The 17,491-nt window shown below is 34.1% G+C and overlaps 1 protein-coding gene and 1 long non-coding RNA gene across 3 annotated transcripts in view; one reads left to right on the forward strand and one right to left on the reverse strand.

Moving 5' to 3' along the window:
• Wnt2 (Wnt oncogene analog 2) overlaps positions 1-17,142 on the reverse strand; it is a 32,888-nt gene extending 15,746 nt beyond the window's left edge. The window contains exon 1 of one of the 2 annotated variants that reach the window (XM_074143621.1): positions 16,979-17,142. In XM_074143621.1, the coding sequence (XP_073999722.1) occupies positions 16,979-17,025 (47 nt within the window). In that variant the 5' untranslated portion in view covers positions 17,026-17,142. Of the gene's footprint in view, positions 1-12,588; positions 12,826-16,978 lie in introns of those variants that run through there. The other variant, XM_074143623.1, reaches the window with a different exon arrangement.
• LOC141462048 (uncharacterized) lies at positions 13,243-16,247 on the forward strand. Its single transcript, XR_012463089.1, has 3 exons — positions 13,243-13,409; positions 14,437-14,564; positions 16,070-16,247. It is a non-coding gene; the product is annotated as an uncharacterized lncRNA (long non-coding RNA).
• Positions 17,143-17,491: the final 349 nt, after the last annotated feature.

Raw genomic sequence — 17,491 nt, forward strand, 5'->3', positions numbered from 1 at the left:
GAACGGGTACATAATATTTTGCATCAACATTTGGACATGACAAAGCTATCCGCAAGATGGGTGCCGCGATTGCTCACGCTTGACCAAAAACGAAATCGTGTGAAGTGTTGCAAGGACGGTTTGCAGCTGTTCCAGAAGAATCCGCAGGACTTTAAGCGTCGTTTCGTCACTGTGGATGAAACATGGATACATCACTACACTCCTGAGACCAAAGAACAATCTAAACAATGGGTTACCAAGGGGGAATCTGCGCCAAAAAAGGCAAAGACCGTTCCTTCGGCCGGAAAGATTATGGCGACTGTCTTTTGGGATTCGCAAGGAATAATCCTCATCGACTATCTGGAAAAGGGTAAAACTATTACAGGTGCATATTATTCATCGTTATTGGACCGTTTGAAAACCGAGCTGCAAGAAAAACGCCCACGATTGGCCCACAAAAAAGTCCTTTTCCATCACGACAACGCACCAGCTCACACCTCAACAGTTGTGGTCGCAAAATTAATGGAAATAGGGTTCCAACTCGTTTCACATCCCCCCTATTTTCCAGACTTGGCTCCCTCGGACTACTATTTGTTCCCCAATATGAAGAAATGGCTGGCGGGAAAAAGATTTTATTCAAACGAGGAGGTGATTGCAGAAACGAATGGCTATTTTTCAGACTTGGACAAATCCTATTATTCGGAAGGGATCAACAAACTAGAGCAGCGTTGGACGAAGTGTATAAGCCTAAAAGGAGACTATGTTGAAAAATAAAAAAGGTTTACCCCAAAAAATTAAGTAGTTTTTATTTTTGCACGGACTTTTCAAACGACCCTCGTATAAAGGAGGATCTGTGCTATATTATAAAGCTAATTTGAGAATTTTATCTTTCATAGAAAAAGAGAAAAAAAATTGTCAAAGTTGGGTGTTTTCCAAAGTTACAGCTTTTTCGTGCACTTTTTTGACGATCAACCCTTATACAAATTGTCCTATAGGACAGTTTTAATTAATTAAATTAACTCAAACTTTGTTTAATTATTTTGATTTTGACCAAAAACTTATTGTCGGTTGTCCTGGAGGCACCTGAACTAAGTATGGAATTGAAGTTACCGTGATTTCGTGAGTTATTCTGACCAAAGACAAATGAATACCCAAATAAGTTTAAATAGTTTAAATGAAAATTAAAAAGATTTTTGCAGATTGAGCTCATTTAGATGGTGTACATATATCAGTTTAAGGAGTTGCAACTGTTTTTTGCCCGAATATTTTAGTGTGTACTCTTGTAAAACGAACTGGACACACCTCTAAATGCAGACTCTACTTCTCTATTAGCAAACGGCATACATTTCCAATCTATCAACCAGCAAGGCTACAATTATAAACTTAATTTTTAGGCTTCCTTATTCCCTTTTTGTGATTTATGCTGAGTGCATTTCTAAAAATTTAGCTTGAAATTCAACATGATTTCTTTTTTTACTAAAATTCTAAAGCTAATTTTATCTCACTCCCCAAAATTTATGCTGATTATACAGGGTGTTAAGACGGCTCAAATGCATTTCATGCTTAAACGGTTGTTCTGAGCGAAAAATGGTAGACGAAAAATTTGTTGCCTGTCACCTCTAGTTTCAGAATATGTGACTTGATTTTAGATTCCTGCGCGGCTGAAGCGCGACCAAAATTGAGGGTTTGCAGTTGACCCCCCCATTTTCATATACACAGTTTTAAAGTGTATAAAAAGTTATGAAAGAAACCGGAAACCGCAATTCGATATCTTCAAAATTAAAGGTGCTAAGCCATTTCAAAATCTGGTATTTATTAATCATATTTCAATTTTTTAACTTGTTATCAAAGAGAAAGAAGAGCACGCAAAAAAGGTTAGCCAGGAGGTTATCAACTGCTCTCTGTATCTGAGGAGGCACCTTTGAAGGCACAGTACATGCTGCACAAGTAAAGTGCATTATTTGATAAATTAAGGAATAAGTTTGATCCTTTATATGAAAGATATTGATCACTTAAATATGTGGCAGGAGGTTTCCAATTTTTTTGGTAATTAAACGCAACTCTCACCAAATTGCCAAATAATTATTAAACCTTCTTGTTTGTAACAGAGGTAAAATTATTTTTTAGCCATTTTGTGTATGCTTAAGAACATCTAAAGCTCTTAACATTTGATTTTTCTTAGAAAAATCACTAGGAAAACGACTTATTTCCCGATATTAAGAAAAATACTAGCTTTACTGCCTTGGCAATATTTTTAGTAGAAAGGGGATGAAAAAAATACATAAAAATGACCTATCGCGTGCTCTTCTTTCTCTTTGATAACAAGTTAAAAAATTGAAATATGATTAATAAATACCAGATTTTGAAATGGCCTAGCACCTTTAATTTTGAAGATATCGAATTGCGGTTTCCGGTTTCTTTCATAACTTTGTATACTCTTTAAAAGTGTGTATACGAAAATGGGGGTCAACTGCAAACCTTTACTTTTGGTAGCGCGTCAGCCGCATATGCGGGCAGGAATCTAAAATCAAGTCACATATTCTGAAACTAGAGGTGACAGGCAACAAATTTTTCGTCTACCATTTTTCGCTCAGCACAACCGTTTAAGCATGAAATGCATTTGAGCCGTCTTAAAATGAACACCCTGTATAGCCATTGATCCAGGGGCAGTAGAAGCGAGTCGTGTGAGACACATCAGATTTTTGTTTTTTTACAGAAAAAATCTTAATTACTGAAGAGACCCCTCCCCCCAAATTTTGACTTTTTCATAATGATTTTCTCAGTCGCAGTTAAGTCCGATATGTTTTATTGGGTTCGTATCATTGTTGGCTTTTTTTTTTTGGCTGTTAGTTCTGGCTAACCGGTTTTTGGGGCATCCTCTGCGAGGGTGGTCGCCTCGAGGCCAGACTTGTCCCATGTTTATGCAACATCCAGATAGAGCCCAACTTCCTTGCTATATATATTCGCACATAAATATGGCCGCACTATTCATCGCATATTATTTTTTGGTTCAACATTTATGTTTTTAATGGTAAAAGGTTAGTTAACTTACGACAGACAACAGAAATAAATGCTCTGAACAGTCTCGAAAGAAGATTTGCCACAATTGTGCAGTGTTTCGAATTGGAATTGTCAACGGAAGAACATATTTTTGTGATCATTTCCGAGATTTAAAAAAAATAAATGTGGAGACACATTTTTTAACGTTCACTTTTGCAATTACTACCAATTTACCATTGGTAGTAATCAGTTTCTGCTAATTATTTTTGATTGTATAGTATTATATATGAAAACACTCTGTTATATTAATGTTTTCGTAGACCAGCAATTGAAACAAGTGTTTTATTCCTTTTTAATCTGTCGCTTCTTCTCTCCATTGTGCTTTCCATTACAGCATCTTCTTCTTTTATAAAAGGCATCATTTCGGAAACATGTTACTTGCCTATGGAATCATCGAACATGTCAGATCTTTCAAATTCGTAAGAAACAGGAGAGATTAGCCCAAGTCTCTTATACCGGTAATTAATTCGATGCATAATTCGTTTGCCGCATGATTCAGAACGTGCTTCTTTGAATGTAGCAAAAACAAATTTTCTATTGGATAATATAATGATTGTTATTAACTTGTTTGCATATTTTTTTAAATGTAAATAATTACTAATGAACAAAATCCGAATTTACAAAATGTTGAAAAATACAAATTGTGACGAATGTCATTTAAAAAAACCACAAATATGAGAATTACAGAGGATAGACATCTTCGTGTTAATTTTCTATGATTTTATATCGTGTTTCCCCAGCATAATCGTCAACGTTACTCTCTATTATAATCCATCAAGGGAACCTGTTCATGTGTTCATTGAAAACTGTGCTTCCTAAAATCTAATACGTCCACAACTCAATCACGCTCTTCAGAAAAGTTGAAAAAAGAGACAAATTATAGATTGTATAAACACTATTTAGCCCGAAGCGTTGAATTACTTTGAAAAATGTCTTACAAAATTGGAACTATCGTGTCCGTGTTAAGGAAGTCGGCGTTTAAAAGAGAGCAGTAGACTTAGGCCTTTAGAATGTCGCTTTTAGCGGTGTGAACGAATATCTTGGAAGACAATTAACTACATATCAAAGAGATGCTTCCGTAACAGGACACCTCCACCATGTAGATAGGTAGTAAATCAAAAATGTAAATTGGCCCATCCGTTGCGTCATGCTATCCCAATCTTGTTGAAACGATTGCAATTAATTGCTCATCATTTTTATGACATTCCAAATTTAACTCAATCAGCTACTAGTAGGGCGCCTTTGGCTTTTTTTAAACTTTTCACTGGCAACTTCTTTAAGTGGCGCGATCCGTGACCGACTTCTACCAAAACTCTTATACCTTCCAGCGAGTGTAACTCCACGAGTCACGATTTATAAAAATGAAGCCTCTAACCACGTCCATGCTTGCAAATAATGTCTTTCAAGCTTCAAATCTTTTGGTCGGTGCCCCCTTGATTTGATCCTTCAAGCTTATTAATTTTTCCTTTCCGATTCTTCTACAAACGAAGCAGGACACCTTCACCTACCAATCCTCCAACTTAAATAAAAAGAATTGAATTTCCAATCTACTCCCTCATAGTTTAATTATCAGAAATAAAAAAGAATCAGTCCCATAATTCCACAAAAAAATCTAAACTGGTGAAACTGCAATAAATTAAATCTACTTTTGATAAATGAATAGAAAATTGAGTCAGACTCAGGTCGCTGAAAAACTAAATATAATGCCGAAGTACCTTTATGAGTTAGAAAGAGATAGTCATGTGAATTGCAAGGAGTTCACTCTGTACTCCTTGCTCTCCCACATAGTTTGGCGAATGCTAATTTATAATTAGCAAGTGAGAATTTTATCATTAGTAATTGGTGGGGATGTCGAACTTAAGGTCCAACACCCCGTTACAAAAATTGGCCATAGTGCCTATCAAACATATATATCCCGTGATATTTTCTCCCGATTATTTAAGGACTTGACATACAATTGAAAATGTCGGGAAGCAACAAGATTTCATTTAAAAAGTTGGTTGAAAATTACGTTTTTTTTTCCTTCAAAATAGCTGTAAATATAAATAACTTATTGTATATTACTTAGAAATTTTATTATTTGCAATATTTAAAGCGTGCTTCTTTGGAATAATAGTAATATGTTTAATTGAATCAATCAACAACTCTCAAAGTTTAGTTTGCTGGCCACCAGACTGCGCTAATGTAGTTGCTACAATATTTGCCGTTCACTATTTAACATATTCTTAACATTCTGTACATTACTTACACATAGTTCTATAGCTTCAGAAGAAGAAGAATTGTCTTTTATTTACAAATGATTTATATATATAAAATCCTTAGTTTTAGCCGGAAGTAAAATAAAATCAGTCCCATAATTCCACAAAAAAAACTAAACTAATGAAACTGCAATAAATTAAATCTACTTTTGATAATTAATGAATAGAAAAATGGGACAGACTCTGGTCGCTGAAAAACTAAATATGATGCCGAAGTACCTTTATGAGTTAGAAAGAGATAGTCGTGTGAGTTTCAAGGGGTTCACTCTGTACTCCTTGCTCTCTTATAGTTTGGCGAATGCTAATTTATAATTTAGCAAGTGCTTGTTTTATCATTAGTAATTGTTGGGGATGTCGAACTTAATGTCCAACACCCCCTTACAAAAATTGGCTTTCTTTTACCGTCTTAAACCTAAGGTAAAATAGAAATATTCTCCCGATTATTTAAGGACTTGACACACAATTGAAAATGTCGGGAAGCAACAAGATTTAATTTAAAAAGTTGGTTGAAAATTACGCTTTTCTTCTTTAAAATGGCTGTAAATATAAATAATTTATTGTATAATATAAAATTTATTATTTGCAATATTTAAAGCGTGATAATTCGGAATATGAGTAATATGTTTAATTGAATCAATCAACAACTCTCGAAGTTTAGTTTGTTGGCCACCAGAATGCGCTAATGTAGTTTCTGCAATATTTGCAGTACTCTCAAATAGTTTTTGAATTACCCAAGTTGAGCTCTATTCACTAAGTTCAAATATCTTAGAGCTCAGATTTCTGAATTATAAAGCAGTGTATAGTTGATATTATTGCATCAAACAACTTAATTTCCTGAGAGACTACAAAAAATAAATCGCATCAGGCAAGTTAACAGATTCTGGTCGAAACTTTAAATTAGAAACGACAATGTTACAAAACAGAAATAACAAATTTCAATTGAATAATTGGACTATTTTATTGCAATAATATATTGTCAAATGCAATTAATTAGATTTAATAATTCTAATCTTGTCGTTGAAATAACAATAAGCCGTTTAAATTATCTGTTAATAGAGCAGGTATAATTTTGTAATTATTAGCTGCGTATAGCGGCTATAAATTAGTGCCCCCAAAAGAATCAGACAAGAAGCTTGGTCGGACGATGTTCAGAGCTGTCTATAAAGGAGTGTGGTCTCTCTGCACGGCTATTTGGAAACTACAAACTCCAAGATCCAACTCTCCGATAACACCTCTCAATATATATAATTAATATAGTAGACCTTCAGGCACATCTGCTCTCTTAAATAAATAAGAAGATACTTTATAGCTAAAATTACAGTAAAGCTGTAAGCAATTTCTTGTACAAACGAAATATTTTTGATTGCGTCAATCGGCTAATAAAACTACAGAAATCCCCCCCTATTCTTCTCATTTTAAACTGGAAAATCGAATTCTCAGAATAGTTTTTAAATCGAAATCATGCTATTTTACTTTCCATATTCCTTTTGCTATACTAAGAGAAGGTATTGTTTACCTTGAACAGTTTTCATTTTTAAGTATCTGTATCCGTTTTGAAGTTCTTTTAGGTGTTTGACGAAATTCTTGAAACGAAAACACTAACAACTATCATTTTTTTGGGCAGAGGGTGGGAGAACTTAGCAGAGTTTCCATTTCTAGCTACATGCCAAGGTCAATCGGGGTGTCTAGCGTCTTATTAACTGGCCACGCCTGCCAGTGTTCGCCTATGCTTTTATGAAGAACCACCATTTCATATGTCTGTCTGTCCCCTTTCGTCATAATGGTGGAAAATTTTTGTTGATAGAACTGACCATCATCATTCATATTCGATATTCTTTGGCACACAGTTATTCCTTCTTTTGGCTAAGCCCTTGAAACAAATTCTATCAATTAGAATTATAAATTGCAAAAAGAGAAAGTGTTAATATTTTTCATACAAAGTTATTAGTTATTCAAACTTTCCCATCTTGTGTCCTTTCATTTGTTCATCTTTTTGTATTCAATTGGATGAATTTTGTTTAGTTAAATGTCAGACAATGGGAACTGTTTCCTGTATTACTTTGTGTACCACAATAATTTGACAATATCATTGTATGGCGTGCATCCTGCATGAGCAAGCATTACCCATTCATTCTGGGTTACCTTGTTTTAATTTGGTTCTTTTTTTTTATATAAAAAAATCATGATGTTAACTTTCTCTTACTCCAATTCTCAAGGTTATATTATTTTCTCCATTTTGTTATTTATTTACTTTTCTATAAATTGTTTTAATTGAGATTTCCGAATCTGTTTTCTTTGGCTACAATGTTTTGACATCCCCTGGCCTAAGAAGACTTTTAGATTAGATTGCTTAAGACGGGCGGTTCCACCAGAAAGGGGAAGGAACGCAGAAAATCCAAAATGCCCATTGTTCCCCGCCCACCCCTCATCTCATAAGAGATACCGGGGTTTAAAAACAAATCCGGCTAAAGTTTGCCAGATGCTAAATCAAATAAACTAATAAAGTAGTAACAGGACATTAGGGAGCATGACGACACAATCGCCCAGTGTACTGAATAAACCTAGAATGTTCGTTAAGGTTACCAGATGCTAGAATCTCCAGTAGGGAGACATTTGACCTTCCGAAGATGAGGAATCTAGTTTTCAGAATAAACTGGGCATAACTCAACAAAGTGCCGCACAGTTTCATCGAACTCACCACAGCCAGCACAATTTGGCGAGACTGGGTAAGGCCGCATTTAAAAAGATGATACGCTAAATTCGCATGTCCACTCGAACAACTGAACCAACTGGCGGATCCGGGACCTGCTAAAACCAACCATATCCGTTCTTAACAGGCCAATAAGAAGCCTTTTACTTCCCCATAACTAAACTTAGTATTTATTCATTGATATCAAGCGATTGAATAGCCAGAATACAGTCACGTTTGGTGATATTAAGTACGAGGGTCGTTTGAAAAGTCCGTGCAAAGTCAGAGAGATAGCACCACTGGCGCGTATCGAGGTTATGTTTAGTTAGTAGCATCTCTTGGAAGAACACACACCAAGTTTCAGCCAGATCGGTCTATTTCTTTGTGTTTGGCATTCGTTTGAATAGAGGAAGTCGAGTGATTTTCAAAAAATGGACGAAAAAGAATTTCGTGTGTTGATTAAACACTACTTTATGAAAGGCAAAACGCCTCAGGAGACTAAAGAGAAGCTTGATAAACATTATGGTGACTCTGCACCTTCGATTAGAACAGTTGATAAGTGGTTTCAAAATTTTCGGAGTGGCCATATGGGCACAAGTGACGCTGAACGCTCTGGACGCCCTGTTGAGGTTACTACTCCAGAAATCATTGATAAAATCCATGATATGGTGATGGATGACAGAAGAGTGAAGGTGCGTGAGATTGCTAGTGCTGTGGGCATCTCGAATGAACGGGTACATAGTATTTTGCATCAACATTTGGACATGACAAAGCTATCCGCAAGATGGGTGCCGCGATTGCTCACGCTTGACCAAAAACGAAATCGTGTGAAGTGTTGCAAGGACGGTTTGCAGCTGTTCCAGAAGAATCCGCAGGACTTTAAGCGTCGTTTCGTCACTGTGGATGAAACATGGATACATCACTACACTCCTGAGACCAAAGAACAATCTAAACAATGGGTTACCAAGGGGGAATCTGCGCCAAAAAAGGCGAAGACCGCTCCTTCGGCCGGAAAGATTATGGCGACTGTCTTTTGGGAATCGCAAGGAATAATCCTCATCGACTATCTGGAAAAGAGTAAAACTATTACAGGTGCATATTATTCATCGTTATTGGACCGTTTGAAAACCGAGCTGCAAGAAAAACGCCCACGATTGGCCCACAAAAAAGTCCTTTTCCATCACGACAACGCACCAGCTCACACCTCAGCAGTTGTGGTCGCAAAATTAATGGAAATAGGGTTCCAACTCGTTTCACATCCCCCCTATTCTCCAGACTTGGCTCCCTCGGACAACTATTTGTTCCCCAATATGAAGAAATGGCTGGCGGGAAAAAGATTTTATTCAAACGAGGAGGTGATTGCAGAAACGAATGGCTATTTTTCAGACTTGGACAAACCTATTATTCGGAAGGGATCAACAAACTAGAGCAGCGTTGGACGAAGTGTATAAGCCTAAAAGGAGACTATGTTGAAAAATAAAAAAGGTTTACCCCAAAAAATTAAGTAGTTTTTATTTTTGCACGGACTTTTCAAACGACCCTCGTAAATACACATCTATAATAATAAAGAGGTTCACTAATACCCACAATAACACATGGCCATTTTAGCTAACAGTGACACTCAATTCTCTTGAAGATATTAAGGTATGACTTGTTTGAATGGTTAAAAATTGTGTATGAACGATAAAGTTACGTTCCTGCTGGTTGACATTGGTCAACATATTTGTTTAATCGGACGCGTTTTGAAAAGTTTTGAAAACTAAAAATCGTTCTTTTATTTGAATCAAATATAGTATAAAAATGACTATATGTTAATCAATTCTCATAATAAATTGATTAAATATGTAATTTTTTTGTTCCATTGTTGTAACAACTTATAAAAATGTAGTCATACTTGTAACCTTTATTCAATTAAACTATTCAGACTATTGATAATAAGTTGGTTCAAAATGTTCAACCAATATAAGAAATATTAATGAACTATTCGAGATCGTATTCCGGTTTTCTAACTGATATCATTTTTGTAATTAAGGGAATATATAGCCAGAATATTTTGTAACACATAAGTTTGGCCTGTATAAAGAGAACAAATTAACTTCTGTGATTTCAAAAATATCCATTTTTACGCATTTTTGGCAATATTTTTCTCAGAATATATTAAATCTTAAGTTGTTTCGAAAAATTACACTTTCAAACGAGGATATGATATCCTATATTTAAAAAAAAATTGTCAATATTGAGCGTTTTTCTACAATAAGCTACTTCGTGCAGTTTTTAGTGACCAACCCTTACACAACTGTTCTACCGAACAGTTTTAAACTATTATTATCGTCTCTATGGGGGCGGATATTGGTCTAGAGGTTAAAAGCTTGGCTTTGTGAATGGAAAATCACCATCAAGTATGAGCATTCGCCCCCGTTCACGACACCTAATTGGGTAGTTGGACGTTAAGCCTCGCCTGAAAAAAAATGGGCGATTACTTTACTTTATGTAACACACAAAAAATCAAATATACATTTTGTTACATAGCTCAGATTGGAATAAAGTTAAGGATTATAAAGACAAATCTGTTTTTAGATGAATCACGTTGCAGTGATTCAACAAAATATGACGTGGTTTAAAAAAATTATTAGTATGACATTCCATCTAAACTTAGAAATAGATTTAAGTTTGAACAACATGCACGAATAAGGGAAATAAATTTAGTATAGTACTTATTAAATTGGATAAATATTTCAAAGATAATTTTGTAATTGAAAGTAAGTGATTCTATCTTTGTTAATTGTTAAACATTATGATAATGAACGTTTATAGCTTTATTATTTATACGACTGTTTCTATTACAAAACGAAAAACTTCTAATTTTCGACCATAAATTATACGCTGCCGTCATTATGTTATTGATAAAGTTGCTCCGGTACAACGGGAACGAGCTTTCCCAACGTGTTTCAGATTCTAGTTTTGTAGACATAGCTGGGTACAATGCGTTACCAACCATTTTCAACAGCTTTTGCCAGAAAGTCATCAGCGTTTGCATCATTTCCGTCTAGCTAGCGTTCTTCTTCCATAGATTCTGCACTCTTTTTTTTCAAATTTCTCCTCTTCAGCATCCTCTTTTCCATCTACTTCAGCAACTTCTTTCTCTTTCACACAATCGTTCCACTCATGGAATGATTTTACACAGAATCATGTGCTTAATATTGATAATGAAAAATATCTAGCGCTTATAATCCTCCAGATTTTTCTAATCACAATTTGCATCGGTAAATTTTCTTAGAAGTTGTACTAAAAAGATAAATTAATTAAAACTGTCCGGCGAGGACAGTTGTATAAGGGTTGATCGTCAAAAACTGCACGAAAAAGCTGTAACGTTGAAAAACACCCAACTTTGACTTTTCATTATTTTAAATAATATTAATACTGTTGAAGTATGCGTGACGTAACAGGTACCTCAGAAACCCACTCAAAACCATATTACTGAGAATAAGCTTCATACAAAAGTCAAAAAACGAAAAATTCTTTCAGTACAATGACTACTTACGTCTGTCGAATTTTGACCAAAAGTTTAATCATCACAACCATTGGTGGCACCTAAACTAAATACAAAAATTACATTCATCCAGCGATTATTTGTTATTGATCCATGAATGAATCAATAACAGCACGCAAAACTATAAAACGATTTGTAAAATCCTTCTCTTTTTTTGTGCTTCTTAGGACATCTTAAAATGGTTATTTCCCTAATGAATTGTGAAAGTATAAATCTTTTTTTAACGTTAATAACTTCGCCATTAAAAGTTTTAACGTTCATTTCCTTTGTTCGGATTCCTGTGAATTGTAGGCGGTACAAATCCGGAATTGATTTTCGTTATAGTATCAGGTTTGTGTTACAACACTGGAGCTTAGGATAGCGTAAAGGCTTAACCTTTCCCCATGGACAATTATTATTCATAAAGTTAATAGGTAATAAAATAGGATTGTGAAAAACTCAAAACAGTCTTTTACAACTTAATATTTTTTAACTTAACTAGATAGAAAGTGTAGACCACGTTAAAAGTTACTTTTTTGCTGACTACCGTGACAGATCGCTAGTGGCTCTAAATGTTATTTATTTCAAACAAATCTCATAAAAACCAATTAAGTTAATTTAGTATTTCATTCAGTCAAATCGTCACTCACATTAACCAACCTACTTTTTGGCCACACACAATCGAAACAAAAGAGTTCACATAAATAACATCTAATCTTGATGAACAGAACTAGTATTAAAAGCAGGCACATTCGGAAACATAGCCCATACTTCTCCCATTAATACTAACACATAACGTTCATTTGACGCAATTTTCAAAGTAATCTGGCTTTTTGTAAATTTTTAATGAAATTTACTCCGGCAATAATATGTTATTAGTAAATAATAAAATGTCAGTAATAATCACAGCAATGGCATTTAAGACGTTTGACACTCTAAAACCAATTATCTTAAACTTATTTCGTCTACTGCCCACATTGATAATCAATTATTTACTAGCGCTCCCTAAAATTTGTAACTTTACCACATTTTAAAAAATCACAATCAATATAATTAAATTAATTATAGCGTACCATATGAGTCTTATCCTGTTTCTGAGTTGGAACTTAATATTTGAGACTGTTCTAATGAGAGCAATAAAACGAAACTTTACAAATAATATTTAGAAACACTTTCATTCAAATTGAATAAAACATTTCAATTTAAATTTTAAAACTAATTTAATTCGAAAGATGAATCTGATTATTTTTAACAAGTTTGTTAATATCAGGCTCGAATTTACTCAAAAACAGCCGTAAGTCACCGCGTTCGGTAACACGTTCACACAAATACGACGATGGTAATGCTATCAAAAGATCGTTGAACAATCGATCACAATCAGGGAACAATTGCGGGATTGGCTTTTGTTGCCAAAATTAACGAAAAAACAAAATAAAAAACAGGTTTTTTTTTTTTTTAATTTGTAACTGGTAAAATTCATTTCTTTAGTAGTTTCTTTGTTTTGCATTATAATTATATCCCTCTATCCTCTGTCTTCGAATTATTTAATTGTTTATAATTATATGTACTTACGAAAAATTTATTTTCGAAAATTTGTTCTCCTTTCTCTATTTCTTTTCTTTGAAATATATTAAGGAAAGTTCAATATGTTCTTTGGTTCTTTCAATATAGAATTATAGAATAACGGTGGTCACATAACGAAAACTGTTGCTTTCGTAGCTGTGGGAATTTTCGTGTCAACAGCGAAAAGAAAATGGTCACGCTGTGTGGAGAGTAACACCTATTGTGTTCACAAGCAGCGAGATGTGACCGTTGTTTGTTTTGCTCTGCTGTCCACAGCGGTGATGGATCTACAAGTTAATTGTATGTTTCTTTATATGAACACTTGTAATAGGTTTGTAGCATTTACAGATTTTTATCGTGTTATAATGTTGCCTATCGTTACAATTAAAGAATTATTACTGACACACAACCTGCTATTTTCCTAAGTTTAGATATATTAAAAGTAATTTTTGGAAAATTATATGGTTATGCAAACTAAAATTATAACTCTCCCATCACAAAGTTGAAGTCCGTACAGTGTCCTTGTATTTCTACTTCTTCAGAGTTATTCTCCAGAAATTATTCTGTTGGATTCTTTTTTTTTTATGCTTGAGTTCATTGCATTTATGAGAGAATTCAAATAAAAACAAAACCAAATTATTTCATTCTGAAAAGAAAAAGAGAACTTTAAATATAGCAAAAGTTTTTAGCATTGCTGTTACAAAAAGCGGTAAGAAGAAAAGAAAATTACATACATAATTATTAAATTGTATTCGAATTTAGTGACCGTAAAATATTTATATTAAGGATACAAATAGCGAGGAATCAGTCGGGAACAAAAAAAAGAAGTTCTTTTTGTAACTCGACCAATCCACATAGTCATGCCCTGAAGACAGTACATTTGCCGAAACGTTAGCAAAAAAAGACGGAGTTGTTTTTTGTTCTGGACCGATTCCTCGCTATTTGAATCCTTTATAAACATAAATATTGCAATCCAATTATAAAAATAAAACTGCGTAATGCTCTTGTTATTATTGTAAAATTACTTTTAACGCAAGAACCTATTTTGCGAATTCTCAGCTATACCGTTTGCAGTACTATACCATGTGATGCATAGATCATTATAAATTCAGCTTTTGAACATTTCTGTGGTGTCCCTTCTTGATGCTTTAAGCAAGTGTTTATTTTGCTTAATGAATAATCTATCCAGCCTACATCTTAAAGGGTATCTAAAATCCTGACTTAAAAAAAAGTTGCGAAGTGCAACTTTTTTGTAATTTTTTTTTGACGATTTTCTCGTAAACCACATTAGCTGATAACCTCAGCTTTAGCATAGCAACTTTTTGATACGCTCACAACACTATCTCTTTTTTTTTTAGGGTGAAAGAAAGAAAAAATTATTTGAGTGGTGTGCTGATGGAATCTATAGATTATAAAGAGCCTCAGGACTGACAGATAGCGCTGTCATACACCGCAGAAGCAAGCTTAGCAACATACAGCAGAAAAGGCATGTGAGATTTTTATTCCAGAATCTATTTACCATTATTCACCTTTATTCGGTTTGAAATGCATCAAAAATACATTAAGAGGCGAGACTAATGGATATGTACAAGTTTGTAGCCACTTTATAAGGACAGGTTTGAAATCGAATTATAAGAAGTTTAAGATTGAAATTAAAAATACTAGAACTAATTTCGGCCATTACAACTGTAAATTGTTTTTTAATGACCCCTGTCTCTGACAAATGTTTCAGTGAGGCAATTTAGGCTTGAATGATTTCCCATCAGTGTCTGAACGCACCGAAATAGAATTTTTCGATCATTTAATAAGTACTTGAACACAATCAATTTCAAAGTTAAATGAATATTTAAAAATTCAATCTTGGAATTCTAGCAACGTTTTTAAGTCTAAATATTACGTAGATGTTAAATCTGGATGCATTTTTATTGCATTTGTGCACAGTTCTGCGACTGGTGTGCCACGATTTTTTAAGAATTTATTGAACAGAAAATATGACTTTTATTCCCTGTCTCATTTCGGATTTCATTGCCTGACCAACTTTATAACTAATGATGAAGGATTAATCCCTTCTGGTTGTCCAAGAGAGAGTAACCAGATACCGTTTAACTCGACGGGGGATATATCCCATGAGAGGCATTGAGGGAATAAGGTGTGTTGGTTTCCTCTACTTCCGGCTCCCCCTTCCTGGGGCTTCTTTTGCTCCCATGGTGTGACTGGTTCATCTAGTAAAGCCAACTTCAGAACATCTGGGAGCGTTGGGAGAACTACTGCCAGTTCCCCGATCTTCACGGGACCTCTTTCGATAAAAGAAGTACTTTTTTACGATTAACCAAAGAGAGGTATTTTTCAGCTGAATCAAAGGGTGAATTTCACATGATTTCTATTTCTTGTCTCTCTTCGAATTGACTTCTACCTGACCCTTTCCATTTTTAACAGGTTTAACGCAAAACTGCCCGAGTTATTTGATTCAAATCGACTATAAGGTGATACAGCATAAATTGAAAGTAAACAAAGTAACTGACAAGAAACTCTTGTTTACTAGTAGGTAAAAGCGTAAAATACTTGATAAAGAGAAACAAACGCAATACTACAACCCTATATTCAGACAACCCTATATTATAAAAGTCTTATAATTCGTAAAGCCACTTATAAAACTAAGATAGATTGTGATAAGTCAATTTATTTATGACCTAATTCTACACCTAATTAAATTGTTAGATTGGAAACAGGTGGAAGATTGGAATTGAACGTAAACAATTTAATGATTCTAAATAGCCTTATTAGAATTTTACGAATGCCAGATAATATATTACCCAAGTTAAGTTTTCTGAGCTTAAGAAATTGAAATAAACAGTGAAGATAGATTAGCGAAAAACAATTTTTTGATCTTTCTTTTTTTTATTTTTTAAGCCACAAGTTGACAATTTTCTTGTAATGTTCTCCCAATTAATTTGATTGAAATGTAAGCCGCCTTTGTTTGTTTATTTCAAGGGTTGGTCGTAAACAAGTGCACCTTCAAAAAAATTGAGTCAAAAGAAATGTAAATGCGGAAAAGATGATTTGCTTCAAATAAAATAAAGAAACTGTCAGCAGTCTGCACAGTAAAAAACTTAAGCAAGGGTTAAAAAATGTATAAATAATAAAACAGAATTTTTTTCTAAAACAATTAACGTATGTTTTCTTTTCCCAATTGAAAATTATCAATTATCAGTTTAGATTTACTATTTTTATTTTATTTCTAAGAATTTTTAATCCTCTATTTTATTTTTCATTTTGCAAATACAAAACTAAAAAATATCTCTTCCTTACTTTAACCCTCTATGACTTGTATATTTACGTCATGCTTTTAGGGATGTAAAGACGTCCTTAGCTAGCCCAACAAAGATAAGAACAAAAAAGTTCGTGGATTTGAAGTACATTTATTGAAGAATCTTTTCGGAAATTGGGCAGATTATTGCTTGAATAGGTACAAAGATAGTGATGAAGTAACTTAAAATTATTATTATTTCAATAGAATATCATTTCTTTTAGTAATTTGCATAGAACCATCATCATCTTGTGGAAAATATAATAATTTTCTTTCTATTAGTGAAGTCAAATGTATTACAGCTCTCTAGGGGTTGATATTGTTATTTTTTCAATTTAGAAAAATTAGGCAAAAGTGCAAATTATCAAAAACGTTTGATAAACGGGTTATGTTTTTTTCGCAAACGAGGTTTAAGAGCACCGTTCTTAAGCACATCAAGTTTCGACATGGTACACATTTTCAGACTCAGGGAAAGCCCAAATTTATATTTACTGTAAACAAAAAATCGATTTTTTTTTGAGATTATGTATTCATTTTAGAAATAAGTGCACTAGCTGTAGGAGCTGACAGTTGTTAGATTAGAAAATAGTTACCTCAAATACGCGAGGAAGGCGGCGATAAGCAGGGACGGTGTAGACATCGCAGCAGCTACATCCTGTGGCTTGCTGTCAGCTCGCACAGACACTGATCTCGCCTGACGGTACCAGAGGGACCCCACTCTGGCCTAACTACTTACCCACTACCACTCCGCAAAACAACTTACACTAGTACCCGGTCCTTGCTGAAAGATATATCTGCCATTTGACTGGTTTAGAGTTGTGCAAAAACACTAATAAGAACTGGACCACTTGAAGAGCAATCACAACTTTTACAGACTTCCTGCAAAACTTGGTATACTACTTGAATTTAGACACGAATGAACAAGAAGTAACAATTAGTCCGTACCCAGGTCAAACAAATCGTAATTATTGTTCATTAATAACAAGAAATCGTTCATTGGTTCTACTGGTTCATACATATCTGGTCGCCTAAATTTCAACGCAACAGTGTGATAACAGTACTTTACAACAGTAAGAAGAAGACCGAAGGAATTGCTTTTTTTTTTT

Source organism: Rhodnius prolixus, unplaced genomic scaffold, assembly GCF_049639745.1.
Source record: "Rhodnius prolixus isolate KJV_2025 unplaced genomic scaffold, Rpr scaffold_12, whole genome shotgun sequence".
In the NCBI taxonomy this organism is placed as follows: Eukaryota; Metazoa; Arthropoda; class Insecta; order Hemiptera; family Reduviidae; genus Rhodnius; species Rhodnius prolixus.